Here is a 16582-nt window from a genome sequence, read left to right as displayed (position 1 = left end):
TTGCTAATTATGACACAAGACCAACAACAAAGTCCACAAATACTTCATTAAGTTTGATTTGGACCATGTAGATGAAATTTTTTGTGGAGATTTTGAAAATTCATGCTAAGAAACTTGATGGGTTTTTGTTGATGGAGAGAATTTGATGAGTTGTGTGAGTAAGTGTCAACTATAGACTGAATTTTTAGATACAATTTTATTGAGAGTTGTGAAGATTAGAAATAGTAAATAACTCAAGACAAAGTGAGAGGCTTAGAGTCATATTTTCTTCCTTTATTTTTGTTTTTGGGATAAAGATAATGAAAGGGTGAAATTTAGTTTTGGAGGATGCTATGTTACCCAAATTGGGGACCGGTGTCCTATATGGATGGAGGTTAGTTAATAAAAATAACTAACAAAAATAAGCAATAGTCACATATATAGGAGAGGTGACCCTTAAAAAACATCAAAGTTGTTTTATAATTAGTATTGTTCACGAGATAGAGAACATAAAGGGTAGTCTTGGAGGGCAATTTATAGTAATTAGGTTGTACATTTGTTGGCCACCTTAATTAGAAGGATCAAGATATAGTCTTAGAATATATTAATACTAAGTTACACAAAAGCTAAAAGATACAAGGTTGATATAACATATGGTTGTTGTTACAATTGGTATTTATTAAGTATGATATACTTAAATCTTTCCCAAAAGAGTTACATTTGAACAAAATAGAGTATAATTCTTAGTGAATTGACATGCTTAAGATAATTTTTCAAAAATATAATTGATTAAATTTGGATATTATATAACATCTCTTGAGTCTTGATTCTCATATACTATAACAATGTTATAAAATGGAGTACCTATTGGTAATAATTGCACCATTCAAAATTGAAAGCTAAGGGATGATAAATGAGGCAATTAATTAAGACCATGTATGAGATGAGAGAATGACAATGATGAGAAATCTAATGTCACATGGGACAATCAAACATTTAAATTGAGATACATAAGATTTTATTATTATTCTTATAATTATTCTTATAAAATACAAATATAATAAGATGCATAATCTCAAGGACTCCCTCATTGGGAATCATGACAATGAGGGATATCAAACCATCTTATCATATTTTATTATTTCTTTGCAATATATAGTTATTACCATGAACCAAGTACAATGTCACATGCGCAAATCTTCATGCATTCTACGAACTCTGCAATCATATGAAATCAAAGTGAATTTTATGTTAGTATATTCATAATGCATCAAAAGGTCACATGACTTTATATATTCTATCAATATAAAAAAATTGTTTACTAGTCCTATTACAAAAGAGAAATAATTTTCAAAAGTTGATGAATATGTAACCTCTAGATATTAAAAGACGACAATGTTATTATTGTGATGAGAGTAACTCCTATAATGTGATATTCAAAGTTGGTATATAACATTTGGAGCTTTATTATTTGAATGATAATTAGTTTTGGTAATATATTTTTTCGTGAAATCTGATCTAGTGATGAAAATGGAATGTAGCAGATATCATACATATTTATACAAGTATTAAATTTACTTATATATTTTGTAATAATAACTAATAGGTAAATAATTATAACATGAACAATTATTTATACCATAAATGATTTTTATCATTATAATTCATTCACTCAAATTGATTATTAAATAATGAAACAAAAATAAACCATATATAATCTCAGTGATAACAAACAGTAGATATAACATATTGTTGAAATCACATTTTGTAACTAAAGAAAGAGTATCGATGGTCTATGATTTATACGATTAGACTTCTCTACATTACTCGAGAGGGAAGTGGTGCTAATAAACAAACAAAAAGTTATATGCAATGACAATTATATCTTTGTATTTATCCTGACAAGATAATTTTACTCTTAAACCTAAAGAGAAAAACAACACTTAGTCCGAACCGATTTATATATATACATATATACTACTACGTACGTGTTGCAGTTAATGTTGGGGTTGATCTCATAGGGCAAGTTGATTCCACACTTTGCAGGAGTGGCAGCAACAGTTGCAAGATTGATTCCAGGAATGCTAAGAACAGTGTTTTTGATGCACTTACATGCATCTTGACGATCTGGGGTAGTCCTAGCTTCATTATTTATTGCCCTAAGTCCATTGCAACATTGTCCTGGTGCAGGACCACCAGGTCCTCTAACATACCCTAAGCATGGTGTTATTTTCAGTTGAATCTGGCCACATGGAATAGCACCATAGGCCAAGGGGATTAACCCTAAAACCATGCTTATTATTATCATAGCCAAGAAGGTTAGTTTATTGAGCATTTGGGTAGCCATGATTTTGAAAGGTTTAGAAGTAGAAGGGAATTATATTGCAATTGGTGAAGGGTGTGTGTGATTTAGTTGTGGTGCATGTAAGGGACTTTATATAGAGATTTAGTAACCCTAATGTGAGATAAAGAAACTATAGGTATTTGTCAATTTCTTCCTTTTCATTTAATATTAACATGTAGTGTTCCAAGTAGAATCAATAGTTTTCAATTCCTTAATTCGGTGTTAGTTTCTATATACCAAATATGTATAAAAAACAATATTGGAAAGTGAGGGTTATTAATTAGTCTTTAGGTTAGTGTTTGCGTCAATTAGGATTAATGGAGTGTTGCTTAGGTGACACATTGGAATGGATCACTAACGAGCGTTGGTTCAAGTGGTACATATTTGATTCCCCTTAAGCAAGAATTCGAGTTCGAGTCTTGTGGATGGAAAAAATGTTCGTTGGAAGAGTTAGCTCATATACCTGTGGATGTTCCCGACTTGGACAGGATTACCTCCAGTGCGAGGATACATGTAGGAAACAAAAAAAACATTAGAATGGATCAAAACAATCCCTTAGCAAAGGATCTAAAGTCAATTGTTACAACTTTATAATAACCAAATGGATGGATTAAACCCAAATTCAATGATTGAAATGATTGGGTGAACTAAACATAATATGAGTTAACAAGAAGATAAAAGATGTTGGGTAAATTCTAGGTGCTCGACATAGAAGATGCAAAAAGGTCCTTCTCTTTGGGCAAAAGATATCCCTCTCCTAAGTAGGGCTTCCATAGTTGTTAGTCTATCCTAGAAAAGTCTCCAAGCAAAGGTGGCAACCTTCAATGGTTCTTTGAAATCCCAATGAAAATAAAGATAATAGTTGTTCCGGACTTTTGATTAACTTGTTTAGCGAGAAGCTTGTAAGCTGATTTTACCAAATAATGTTTCAAAATTTGTCATAAGGTCACAAATCAAGTGAGTTTTCGTGTAAACACGTTTTGATGAAGTTCCTGCATAAGAATATCAATTAGTTCAAATTCTCAAACAAAAGATTGCCTTCTCCTAATTAAATTTCATTATCACTTCCTCTCATACCATCTTTAACTGATTTAAGTGAGCATCTTTAGACAATCTAAAGCTATAAAGTCCCTTAAACCTAGATAAAATATTTGCAAATCCAAGTCAAAATCTTGTGGCTACAAATTGAATATTATTTCAATAAGCTTAACATGTTGAATATTTAGTACATGGAGAAGTTGGAAAGTAATTGACAAAATATTTTGTTTAAGAGTTTTATATCTAAGCAAGTTTCATATAAAGTTTTTATGCAATTAATATTTTATTTATTATTCATTTATATTACTTTTGTTTAAAAATTTACATGAATATGTTTAAAATTAAAAAAACCTTCCAACATATATATTAAATCTTTCATATAATGCATGCTATGTGATAACCGGATCACTAAACTAAGACCTATATGTTTGATAGGTGCTTCACCTGATCATGAGTTTCTATATTAAGTTAAGCCATGGGGTTAGGCTCAGTCCTTGTCTGGTCCTATAAATTTGGCTTGGGTCCCCTAGGAGATTGGTCACTTTCCGATAAGTTTGAAATTTTGAACATAACACCCATTACTTCTCCGAAATCATTGGTATATGTCAAATCAAATTATTTAGAATTAATTTAAACATCAATTAATGTTAAGGTTTTGGCAATGAGATGAGTAGCCCAACAAATATTTAAACCATTACCAAGATAATAAGGTAGAGGATGTGAGACTTATTCTCCAAGATGCCAAAATGTTACCTTGACCCATAACTAAATGGCTCTAGCTCTGATACCAAATTAAGGTTTCATCTCAAAACCAATTGACAATTAGAGGAGTAGCCAACAGGTATTTAAACCATTACCAAGACAATGAGGTAGGCGATGTGGGACTTACTCTCCAACACTTAACTCAGAACAATCAAGTATAAAAAGTGGTATCCCAATCTAATCTCTATAATAGAAGTTTCATTATTAATATTCTACCCTTTTGAAAATGTGTTTTCAATTGCTGTATAGAAAATATTTTTTTGTATGTAGGGATTATTTTGATGTATATGCTTTTAACAAAGTATAAAATCATGTAATTGATATATTTGGATATCAGGGACTAAAATTAGTTTTGATCTTTTATACTAGACTAGATAATGTGTATGTTATATTATTTTTTGATAATTGTTTATTCCTAAACGGGTTATTCAACTTCGGGAAAAGGTGCATGTTTTAATTGATATATTTGCATGTTTTGATTGAAGTATGTTTTGATAATTGTTTATTTCTTTAAGCAATTTAAATTTGTTATTTTATGTGTTTAAAATTTTTATTTTTGATTAAGTGTCACTTTTTCATTGGTCCGAGATAAGAAATGAAACAAAAATGGAAACATGTGATTTATATCCCAAAATCAGTTTTGCAACATAGAAGTTACTAATAACCCAAAATTTATTATGAGGGTTTCCAACCCCACAAATTTATGTTTTTGGGAAAATTATGAAATAGAAATTCTATTGGGTGGAAAGTTGTTATCAAAGATAGTAATAAAGATTATTTTTTTGGTATATGGGAAACAAGAAGGAAAAAACAAAAGTTAATTTACAGATAATAAATCTCTATTAAGAAATGACTCATAATCACATGGAGCTATGGTTCAGACGCAGATAATAGTAGACGAATGTGAGCCTAACTTTATCAAGAAACAAGCCAATAACTTGTTTACCATCTTGTAACAAATTTAACTTCTACAACTCAACCAGGAAATAACTAAATACAAATATGACTACATGCAAAATATTATTCAGTTAAATCTAGATTCGTTCTAAAATAATCTCGATTGCTTCAAGACAATCATTTTCAGAAATGACTTTCTAATATCCTAAATTCTAAGCCAATTTCAAACTTTCTTCATTGTCAAGAGCTCTACTAATATAGAGGAACTGGATCCAAAATTTCGCGGAAATCCTAATAACCAATGACCCTCATAGTCAAAGCTGATAATTTAGGTTGATTTGAAAGGAAAACTTCTCATTGGTACTCTGTATTGTTATTAATACTATATTGATTATCAAGGTTTAAATAATTAACTTGTCATTTTGAAAAATATTAAAAACTTTCATGCGTAAATTGATCTTAATTGAAGAAAATGTATTTAAGTTAAAAATATAATTATTAATTATTTATCTGATTATTCATAGTTCATAACACATGGAGTGACACAAATTATGAGACATAATATGTACTCTATTTAATTATATGTTTGGTATAATTATATGTTTGTCATGAATATGACTACCATATTTATAACCATGGTAGTTAGGGTTATATATGAGGTAATGTTTAACGAAGTAATAGTAGCTTAGTTTGTCTTATTTTAGAACATGGAGATGTTTATTATATGACATGAATATTGGGCAAATAATTGTGGATTTGAATGATATTGAATTTCATCAACACAAATCCCCCTTTAAACTAAGAAAAGTGGTAACATATCATCTAGTTATATTTATGTGATTAAGAGTTGTGAAAATTGTGAGTTTATAGAAACAAAGCCTAGAATGAGCAAGAGAAATGGACCTTAATGTTTAGTCTATACATTAAAAAAGGATCCACTAAATCTCCAACAAAATGTCACAATAAGTGATTGTAACCCTAGTTATAAAGATTATTTGGTTAGAAAGGGGAATTTCTCCAGTATCCATCTTATTACATTGAGAAGACAAATATAATTATCACATTATAAACGTTTTTTATATTACCAATGGTATCACAAATCGAACATTTGACATACTTAAAAAAAATACTATAACATTAGACAAGTAGTGTCTAACTATATTTATCTTATTTTAGTCTGAACTTTAGACCCACTGAAAACACCATCATACCAAACTCCTTATATTAGCTTAGACTAACTAATACATGCATTCACAAATATCTTAACATATTCATCACTCTTCTTAAGGACCATTCAAATTCAGTGGATATTAATATTATTTTAAAATTTATTTTGTGAATTTTCAAAAGGTCATATATTCAAATCCTGAAAATATTTATTTGTAAGGATAAGATTGCATACATTTATTCTCTTCATTCTGTACTAGGTGGAAGCTTTATATAATGAGCATAATTTTTTTTCCCAAAAAGAATATTACCTTTGAAAAACATGATTCCCTATTACAAGTTTGATGTCATTTTCTAAGTAGAACCATATTTAGACAACATCCACAAATATCAATGCAAAAGAAAAACCTCACTTAACAATACCATGCTTAAAGAAAAAGCATAGCAAAAGGATAATGTTTGGACACAAATACTTTACAATGAAATAATTACTATGCATTAATTAATAACATTTCTCAAAACAAGAATATGTTTATACCAATGTGTTCTTTACAACAAGATTAACTAGATAAGGTAAACAAATCCTATTTTTCTTTCATAAAGTCTATAAACAACATTCTATTCTTTTCTGGAACATGTTACATTAGATGGTTTTACTCATAAATTATGTACCATACCATGCCATATCTTTTTCATCTACAACAAAAGATGATTTAAAACTTTTTACCACTCACACTGTTAGTTCTTGGTCCTCTTTGAAGAAAACAATTGGCGTAAAAAAGCAAACTTTCCTTTGTTCCGGGCAGAAAACTCGGTAATTGCACCATTACTTGTTGCTGTTGTTGCTGCTGCTTCGGGTTCATCGTTGTCAGGTTCTGATGGCAAAGGAGGAGATAGTGGTGAGAGTGTGAAGAGAAACGCGTTGAGCATGCGGATGATCTGACTAAAGCTTGGTCTCATGTTGGGTTCTTCGACCCAACATGATTGTATGATGAACGTGAGATCGGGTGATATATCGTCAGGAATACTAGGCCTCTCTTGCTGCAATCTCAAATGTATGCCATGTCATGATTGGCAGATAACAAATCCAATAACTCCCAACGAAATTTTTCAGCATGTTTACCAATCAATATATTACCCTTAAGGGGAAATTGCACTCAATACCGCAAGGTTATCACGATGACACATGCAAACACGTAGTTTGGACAAAATAAAAAATCAGGGAAGTCCATGTTATTTTCGAACCAAAAAGGGGTGTGCATGTCGTTGTGACAAATCTCAAAGATATCAATTGCAATTTCCCCGAACCTTGATCCTTGAAAAGCAGCATACGTGACATGATAATGTAGAGTACCACATAATCCTCGTCGGGGCGAAGTTTGTATCAACATTTCTAAGAAGGGGAAAAATGGCAACCAGCTGATTAATGAAGAAACACAAAGTAATATCAAATTTAATACCTTAAAAGCAGCGGCATATGCAGCCTGTAAGTTAGACATCCCTTCAAAAGGCATTCGGTTTGTTAGTAACTCCCACAAAACAATTCCAAAGCTATATACATCAACCTTGTTGTTATAGTGCTTTTTCTCTCCCTGGCGCAATGTCACAGTACTGTACAACTGCGAAAACATTACCTTTCGTAAAAAAATTCCATGTATATAAACAAAACCTATATGGTGGAAAATCCATAATACATTTTTAATGTGCATAATTCAATGCCTTATAGGGATCCTACATGCATAAATTACTCTTATCTATCAGTGAAATAATTAAAACTTAGTCCACATGCTTGTAGCAGGTCCCTTCTTTAGTAGAAATTTAATACGTCGAATTGAACGCACTTAACTGGACAAATGAAACTATGCTACTGCCAATATCCACTCACAGGCAATGCAGCGGTTACAAAACATCAATCAATTTAGTCCCTCATATTTCGAAAAGACAAATTTAGTCCCTAACGTCAAAATCATCAGTCAATGTAGTCCCTTATGTCAATGTGCAACACAAAGCATCTACAAATTGGCACCTATGTGACAAACCTTGATCAAAATGATCATTCAACCTTTGCAGCATAAACAAACCCAAAGTCAAACATTGCAGCTTTGCAGGGACCAAACTTCCGGGGCCAAAAATTGACCAAGCAAACCAAATTTCAGGGACCAAGTTTGATGGTTGATTATTGTTAGGGACTATGTGGATTGTCGGTTTTCAAAGTCAGACTAAATTTGTTTTTTTTCTTCATAATGTCAGGAAAATAATAGACTGATCATGCCCATTTCAAGGACCAAATCAATGATAAATTCAAATCTATCAGTTTTAGACAGAGAATTTACTTTGTCAGCCATTATGGCAAACCGAAAATTAAGTTCAGATCACTCTTCAAATTAATTTCAGATTACTGCAACTTGATGATATTAATATCACATCATTCCGATAAACTATGATTTTAATATCATATATCAAGAGAATAAACACCAAAAAGTGCCAGCTTTATCAGACCATGGATAGTTTTCAAGTAAAACAATAAAATCATGGCCAGAGAATACAACATACCTCTGGTGCCATCCAACGGTAAGTTCCAGTTTCTGCAGTCATCATTTCAGTCACAGATTCTTCTCTCGCAAGACCGAAATCTGCAAGTTTAACAGACTTCTGATTTGCTGTAAGCAACAGATTGTCTGCATTTTGACAGTTTCAAAACATAGTTGAAGAGAGATACACGTATTAATATTAGATTCGAAGTCATCAACATATACCTGTATTTCATGCTAGAACAATAATGTAAAAGCTACTATGATTGTTTTTCACATGAAATTAGAAGTACTTCTGTCTCTCCTATGATTTGAAGAATGGATCGCAGAGATAAGTTTCACAAAAATTAGAGTCATGAAGAACAAAGTTTCGCACAACATAAATTATACGACAGATGCGGAAACCAGGTTTTAAATAAAAATATTTTAGTACCTTATATTGTCATGATTGTCTTAAATTCAAAATAAGAAAAAACACCTTTTTCTTTTTTCCTCTTTCATAACATATAATGGTAATTCTGATATGCCTAGTGTAACAAATTAATATAACCCGTTTATTATATGAATATATCGATATTAACCGGATAATGACTATTACACATAATGTACTCTGTATACATGAAAGTACCAGGTTTTAGATCTCTGTGTATAATGCCGTTGGCATGCAGCCAATCCATTGCTTTAGCAATATCAAGGGCAAAGTTTATAGCCACATGAAGTTCTAATTGTTTAGGACGAATACTCATTAAATATTTCCGCAGTGACATTCCTGGTAATAGCTCGGTAACTATCACCATAAGAGGATCCTTGCAAGCTCCAATAAACTGCCAAAAGTAAAAATAAAAAACAGTAAGAGCACTATATATACTATAACCAGCATGGCACTCATATAAATACACAGGCTATAGTGAAACAGATATATGCTACAATGGCATGGCACTCACCTTAACAAGATTCTCATGGTGGACACGGGACATCATGATAACTTCCCGAGCAAAACGATTTTCAAGTGCAGCTCTTTCTTCTGAAGTGCTCCCACGATGCAGAACTTTAATTGCAACAATTTGGTCTTGATACCTGGAAAATTATTAACTATTCCTACATAAACCAGGACTCTAGTTGCCGGAAAATCAACTGATGTATCATGTACACACAAAACTAGCTTACTTTAGTAAACTTATCAGAAAAGCTTATGAAAAAAAGCTCTTGTTACCTTATTTTAAATTAGCTTATTGAATTAAGTTGTTTTGCTCAAACACAAAATGTATTGTAAATAAATATCCTACCATTGTAGGGTCTAACATACAAGGGATCATAACCAACTAATATATCCACATGAACTCACAACCATAAATTAAAACAACAACAACCACAACCACAAAATTATGATCAAACAACACCATAATATCCTATGGTAAATCATGTCTATAGACAAAATATTAACATCTAAACACTTCTTAAAGGTTCCCCTATAGTTTTTCTTGGATAACCAGTACTTATAATAATAAAATATATACCAGAAATTTTGCAACTTACCTTCCTTCATAAACTTTGCCATGAGCTCCTTCACCAATCTTATCGCCGATAAACAATAACTTGGGATCAACCAGAAGACTCTCATCAACTGTTAACTGAGAATTTGTAAGTGACTCATTTTGACTCACTGATTTTGATTCTTCACATTCATTCCCTTCTCTGAAACTCATGCTGCAACCTTAAACTATATCCCAAATCCTCATTTCAATCATGATTACCCACAAAACAAGTTCAAATTTTTATTATAAAAAAACTACCTTTTAAATCCAAAAACACAACAAAACCCCAATTCCTATATTCTAGAACCACTGCTTCTCCAAAGTTAAAGTGAATAAAAATAAAAAGGGAATAAAAAAATCCAATTTTTACATGAATGAACCTTCTTTTCTACGTGAACATCATCTCCATAGTTTCAAAAATAGAAAAAAAAATCCCTTGTTCTATAGCTACAAGAAGAGAATCATAATGAAAAATTAAAAAAAAAACATTTTTTTCCTCACAGATGAGCTTAAAAAGAATGAATTAACTTTTTATTCTCTTTCCCCTTGTTGTTTGAAACTTGTGAAAGCTTTTTGCTTGAGGTAGAAGCATACCTAAATAACAATAATAATAAAAAAATAGGCATTAATGAATAAAGATAAGAAAAACTTTAAGAAAAGAAGGAATAGTAGAGAGTTATGAAAAGTTAAAACAAATGAAAAAAGAAAGGATAGTGATTACATACCATGATGAAATAGGAATAAGGTTCAATGAAGAATGAAGAACAACATATTCTGAGTATATGTTCTGTAACGACAAGGGAGAGAGAATGAGAGAGAGAGAGAGAGAGAGAGAATGAGAGAGAGAGTGGAGGTTTCAAAAGTGAGAGGAGAGAGAAGAAGGGTTTGAGTGTGTTTGTGTTGATTGTGACTATGACTAGTCTTTATCTTCTAATGGAAATCAAAACAGGATAAACTACTTTATTTTAGAACACCATTATCATTTTATTTATAATATAATATTCATACAAGTAAAGATGATTTATCATTTATTATTTTTTTATATCTAAAAGTTAGTAATGATTAAATATTAATAGCGAATGATACAATAATTTGGGGTGAGTGTGAGATGCGTTGGGACGAGTTAAGCATGTCCTCTATTTGTCCATAAATATTGATCGAATCAATTTTTGAACTTGATTCATCCCTAATTAAGATTGGAGATATAAGGGACATGTCCAAAATAAGACATGTCAAGATATGGGTGGACTCAAGTTGAAAAGGACAAAACAATAAATATAGATTATTTTTCTCAAATTTTTAAGCATGTCACAATCAAAATTATCATAATTAATATATAAACTAAACTAAAACCTACATACCATATACATCAGTATATAAACTATAAACCGTAAATTGCATCTTTTAAACTAAAAACCATTACAATCACGTGACTTAAAATTATAGAATACATTGAAAATTATAGAAGACGTTGAAAATTTCAGAACAATTTAAACTGTCAAGGGTCAACGTAAATTGAAGTGTTCTTGTAAATGATAAAAAACACATGAAAACTGAAATGACATCAACATGTCAATACTCAAAAGTTCACAAAGAATGAATACAATAACTAGCTATTAAATGAAAAATGAAACTTAAATTGGAGTTCACACAAAGTAACAATGAAAAAAGGTAAGGAATGAGGATCGCATGATAAGTGGTGTGAATATAATGTGTGAGCTTGTAGGTATTTGAGTTATGTGGGCTAGATATAATGGATATTAATAGATATTTATTCAACTATTATTGATATATAACTATAACAGACGGGTCGGGTGACCTGGACGTAGACCTGAACCCGTCCTTTTTTGATGACAGATATATCCCTTTTAATTGAGTCTGTCATTTTTTTATTTATTTGAACGGGTCAGACTCATCCCTAAGTCATCAAATTAAGATGAATCTAGGAGTCGGCCATGTCATACCCCCTAACAATAATTGTGTAAAAAACTAGTGCATATATCAATTATGTTGCATGAGTAAACCTATTTAAATTATAAGTGTAATATCTATACATTATTAATATAAAGATTTATATACAATTATTATATTATTCATTTGAATTACTTCCATTGAAGAGTCAATAATAATTAATATGAATGGTGGATAATATAATGACTGTATAAAACTTATACACGGTTAGTGTATATATTTTTTTTCTTAAATTATTCACACATCTTTATTATTTTACTTATTAACAAATGGGTGATGGTGATGCATAAGACCTTCACATTTTCATTCCACAACTCATTTTCTTCATGCTTTTTATCTTTGAATATTCAACAAGTTTTCATTATTTTACTCTATCACATTTATTATCAAATTTTAAACAATTATTTTAGTCTCTATAAATGTGAAAAATAGCACGTATGATATATATCATATTTATTGCTGACGTGATCAATGAATTATTCATTGGATTCATTCACTAACCATTATATCTTTACTGAAAAAGGAAGGAAGGAAATGAGATGAAATAATTATAGGGTTAGGATATAATGTCATTTTATAGATATACATTTTTCTTCTCTATCATTTTCTTTTCATTTTCTTCCTAACCAAATAATTAAACAAGGTCCTGTTGAAACAGAGGATATATATGCACAATATAAATATTTATACACAATTAATGCATCATTTACCATTCATTTGTAATATTTTTATTTAATAGTCAATAATAATTAAGATAATAATGATGTAAAAAACTTTTAAACCATTAGTACATTCATACTTTTTCTTTATTATGATACTATAGGAATATTAGATTATAATAATATATAAGAAATGTATATATGCACAAATAAGTGCAAAGATATTATTATTATAAAATAATAAAAAGACCTATGATGAAAACAAGAAAATAGCTTATCATGTATATGACATGTGGGGCATTCATCATTGACTTCACGTACGGACATATAGGATCTTTTGCCTCGTGCCAAATTATATTTTTATAATAAATATATAATTATTATGAAGTGATAGTGAAATTGGTCCTTCTAGAAAATTGAATCAGGTTGAAACTAGATATTTATATTATTGATACAGAGAATTATAACAATATTCATAGACTTGAAATAAAGAGAAACTAAAGTCTATTATTTGGTTTCATTATTTAGTTACATCAATGCTTCATTATCAAAGCAAATAGTAATAATTATTAAAAAAAGATATATGTATTGACAATATATGATTTTATACATTATTATTGTGTCATATATTATTCATATATAATTATTATTGACAGGGTCAACGTAAATTGAAGTGTTCTTGTAAATGATAAAAAACACATGAAAACTGAAATGACATCAACATGTCAATACTCAAAAGTTCACAAAGAATGAATACAATAACTAGCTATTAAATGAAAAATGAAACTTAAATTGGAGTTCACACAAAGTAACAATGAAAAAAGGTAAGGAATGAGGATCGCATGATAAGTGGTGTGAATATAATGTGTGAGCTTGTAGGTATTTGAGTTATGTGGGCTAGATATAATGGATATTAATAGATATTTATTCAACTATTATTGATATATAACTATAACAGACGGGTCGGGTGACCTGGACGTAGACCTGAACCCGTCCTTTTTTGATGACAGATATATCCCTTTTAATTGAGTCTGTCATTTTTTTATTTATTTGAACGGGTCAGACTCATCCCTAAGTCATCAAATTAAGATGAATCTAGGAGTCGGCCATGTCATACCCCCTAACAATAATTGTGTAAAAAACTAGTGCATATATCAATTATGTTGCATGAGTAAACCTATTTAAATTATAAGTGTAATATCTATACATTATTAATATAAAGATTTATATACAATTATTATATTATTCATTTGAATTACTTCCATTGAAGAGTCAATAATAATTAATATGAATGGTGGATAATATAATGACTGTATAAAACTTATACACGGTTAGTGTATATATTTTTTTTCTTAAATTATTCACACATCTTTATTATTTTACTTATTAACAAATGGGTGATGGTGATGCATAAGACCTTCACATTTTCATTCCACAACTCATTTTCTTCATGCTTTTTATCTTTGAATATTCAACAAGTTTTCATTATTTTACTCTATCACATTTATTATCAAATTTTAAACAATTATTTTAGTCTCTATAAATGTGAAAAATAGCACGTATGATATATATCATATTTATTGCTGACGTGATCAATGAATTATTCATTGGATTCATTCACTAACCATTATATCTTTACTGAAAAAGGAAGGAAGGAAATGAGATGAAATAATTATAGGGTTAGGATATAATGTCATTTTATAGATATACATTTTTCTTCTCTATCATTTTCTTTTCATTTTCTTCCTAACCAAATAATTAAACAAGGTCCTGTTGAAACAGAGGATATATATGCACAATATAAATATTTATACACAATTAATGCATCATTTACCATTCATTTGTAATATTTTTATTTAATAGTCAATAATAATTAAGATAATAATGATGTAAAAAACTTTTAAACCATTAGTACATTCATACTTTTTCTTTATTATGATACTATAGGAATATTAGATTATAATAATATATAAGAAATGTATATATGCACAAATAAGTGCAAAGATATTATTATTATAAAATAATAAAAAGACCTATGATGAAAACAAGAAAATAGCTTATCATGTATATGACATGTGGGGCATTCATCATTGACTTCACGTACGGACATATAGGATCTTTTGCCTCGTGCCAAATTATATTTTTATAATAAATATATAATTATTATGAAGTGATAGTGAAATTGGTCCTTCTAGAAAATTGAATCAGGTTGAAACTAGATATTTATATTATTGATACAGAGAATTATAACAATATTCATAGACTTGAAATAAAGAGAAACTAAAGTCTATTATTTGGTTTCATTATTTAGTTACATCAATGCTTCATTATCAAAGCAAATAGTAATAATTATTAAAAAAAGATATATGTATTGACAATATATGATTTTATACATTATTATTGTGTCATATATTATTCATATATAATTATTATTGACAGTTTAAAAAAATAATCTAAATAAATGGTGGATAATATGATAATTATGTATAAATTTTTACACTAACATTAAATAGATTTTAAATTCATAATTATTTAATTATCAAAAAATATGTTTTTATTAATAATGTCATTGTCATTTGACCCGTAGCATTTTATTAGATAGTTTCACTTAGTTTTAAAAGAAATATAAAATCATATTAATTCTTTATGCTTTGAGTTTGTCACGAAGTTAATCAAATGGTTAAGAATTATTAATGGAGGGATCAAATCGGTGTTCATTAATTTTTAGATCACTAATTTAGTGACAAAGTTATTTAAAGGATTAGGTTATTAACATTATAATTTTTTGAAGAATTAAATTGATTACACATAAATATAGTGACAAATTATATATAAAATTTTGTTATAATTGAATGATCACTTACTTTAGATTAAGCCACCCTAATCTTTTCCATCTAGTCTACATGAGCGAGCTCAAAGGATGGTTGAGTAAGATATCAAGTCAATTAGTTGGAGTGGACGTATGCAATAAAGTAAAACAATTTTAACTTATATATTCTAGTAAAATTGAGTATTAATATATTTCATAAATTAAAAAGAACTAAATGTTATAACTCAAGATAAAAAAAAATTAAAATTTAAACTTTCAAAAGAGAAAAAAATTACATATAACATATTTAATATAATATAACATAATTATATTTTAACTAGTAAGAGTTCAAAATGTGAAATATGTATATGATTTTTTTGGTACATCGAAAATAAAACAAAAACAACTAGGGAACGAGAAATATCCATGTCTAAGATCTAAGACGCCTTAATAGGCACAGAGTCCCAAACATGTAAACAATCAGGAGTTGAAGGCTTAACCCTGGACATAAAATTTGCAAGCTTGTTACCCTCTCGAAGAACATGATGAAAGAGTATAACCCAATCCTTCGCAAGCAATAGGCAAATGTTCTTGACAATTTGAGCAAGAGGATAAGAGCGAACATGCAAATCCTTAGTGAATATATGAATTGCTTCAAGACAATCACTTTCCAAGATAATAGAATGATGACCCATTTTCCAAGGCAATCTTAAGTCATAATCTATAGATTTGACTTCAACAATAATGGGAGTCTCCAATCCAAAATTGGTTGCAAACCGAGAAATCCAATGACCATCATTATTACGGATGACTCCACCACCATAACTCAAGTTATCGTCCAATCTGCAGCTATCATCCACATTTAGCTTCAAAAAACCAAGCTCTGGTTT

The 16582-nt window shown here is 29.5% G+C and overlaps 2 protein-coding genes across 7 annotated transcripts; both read right to left on the bottom strand.

Annotated features, from left to right (window-relative positions):
• On the bottom strand, positions 984–2372 carry LOC109325099 (non-specific lipid-transfer protein 1-like). The gene is made up of 2 exons (XM_019557252.1): positions 1968–2372; positions 984–1197 (listed from the first exon to the last, which is right to left on the bottom strand). The coding sequence occupies exons 1-2, from the start codon at positions 2324–2326 to the stop codon at positions 1164–1166; spliced, it is 393 nt and encodes a 130-aa protein (XP_019412797.1). The 5' UTR covers positions 2327–2372; the 3' UTR covers positions 984–1163.
• LOC109325096 (serine/threonine-protein kinase HT1) lies at positions 6661–11093 on the bottom strand. Of its 6 annotated transcripts, XM_019557243.1 has the most exons (8): positions 10979–11065; positions 10755–10847; positions 10255–10438; positions 9663–9795; positions 9347–9542; positions 8741–8865; positions 7648–7806; positions 6661–7228 (listed from the first exon to the last, which is right to left on the bottom strand). In XM_019557243.1, the coding sequence occupies exons 3-8, from the start codon at positions 10422–10424 to the stop codon at positions 6926–6928; spliced, it is 1086 nt and encodes a 361-aa protein (XP_019412788.1). In that variant the 5' UTR covers positions 10425–10438; positions 10755–10847; positions 10979–11065; the 3' UTR covers positions 6661–6925. The 6 variants fall into 6 exon arrangements, with proteins under 6 accessions (XP_019412788.1, XP_019412791.1, XP_019412789.1 ...); XM_019557246.1 differs by lacking the exon at positions 10755–10847 and having other exon boundaries at positions 10979–11093; XM_019557244.1 differs by lacking the exon at positions 10979–11065 and having other exon boundaries at positions 10755–10868.

Source organism: Lupinus angustifolius, chromosome LG13 (assembly GCF_001865875.1).
Source record: "Lupinus angustifolius cultivar Tanjil chromosome LG13, LupAngTanjil_v1.0, whole genome shotgun sequence".
NCBI lineage: Eukaryota > Viridiplantae > Streptophyta > Magnoliopsida > Fabales > Fabaceae > Lupinus > Lupinus angustifolius.
This window is presented reverse-complemented; position numbering and strand designations above follow the sequence as displayed.

Coding starts and splice junctions, on each gene's coding strand:
- LOC109325099 (XM_019557252.1), bottom strand. CDS start 2,326: ATGGCTACCCAAATGCTCAATAAACTAACCTTCTTGGCTATGATAATA. Junction 1,198..1,967: donor CCCAACATTAACTGCAACAC/GTACGTAGTAGT, acceptor ATATGATTGCAG/AGTTCGTAGAATGCATGAAG.
- LOC109325096 (XM_019557246.1), bottom strand. CDS start 10,424: ATGAGTTTCAGAGAAGGGAATGAATGTGAAGAATCAAAATCAGTGAGT. Junction 9,796..10,254: donor GGCAAAGTTTATGAAGGAAG/GTAAGTTGCAAA, acceptor ATAATTTTCCAG/GTATCAAGACCAAATTGTTG. Junction 8,866..9,346: donor ACACAGAGATCTAAAACCTG/GTACTTTCATGT, acceptor GTCAAAATGCAG/ACAATCTGTTGCTTACAGCA.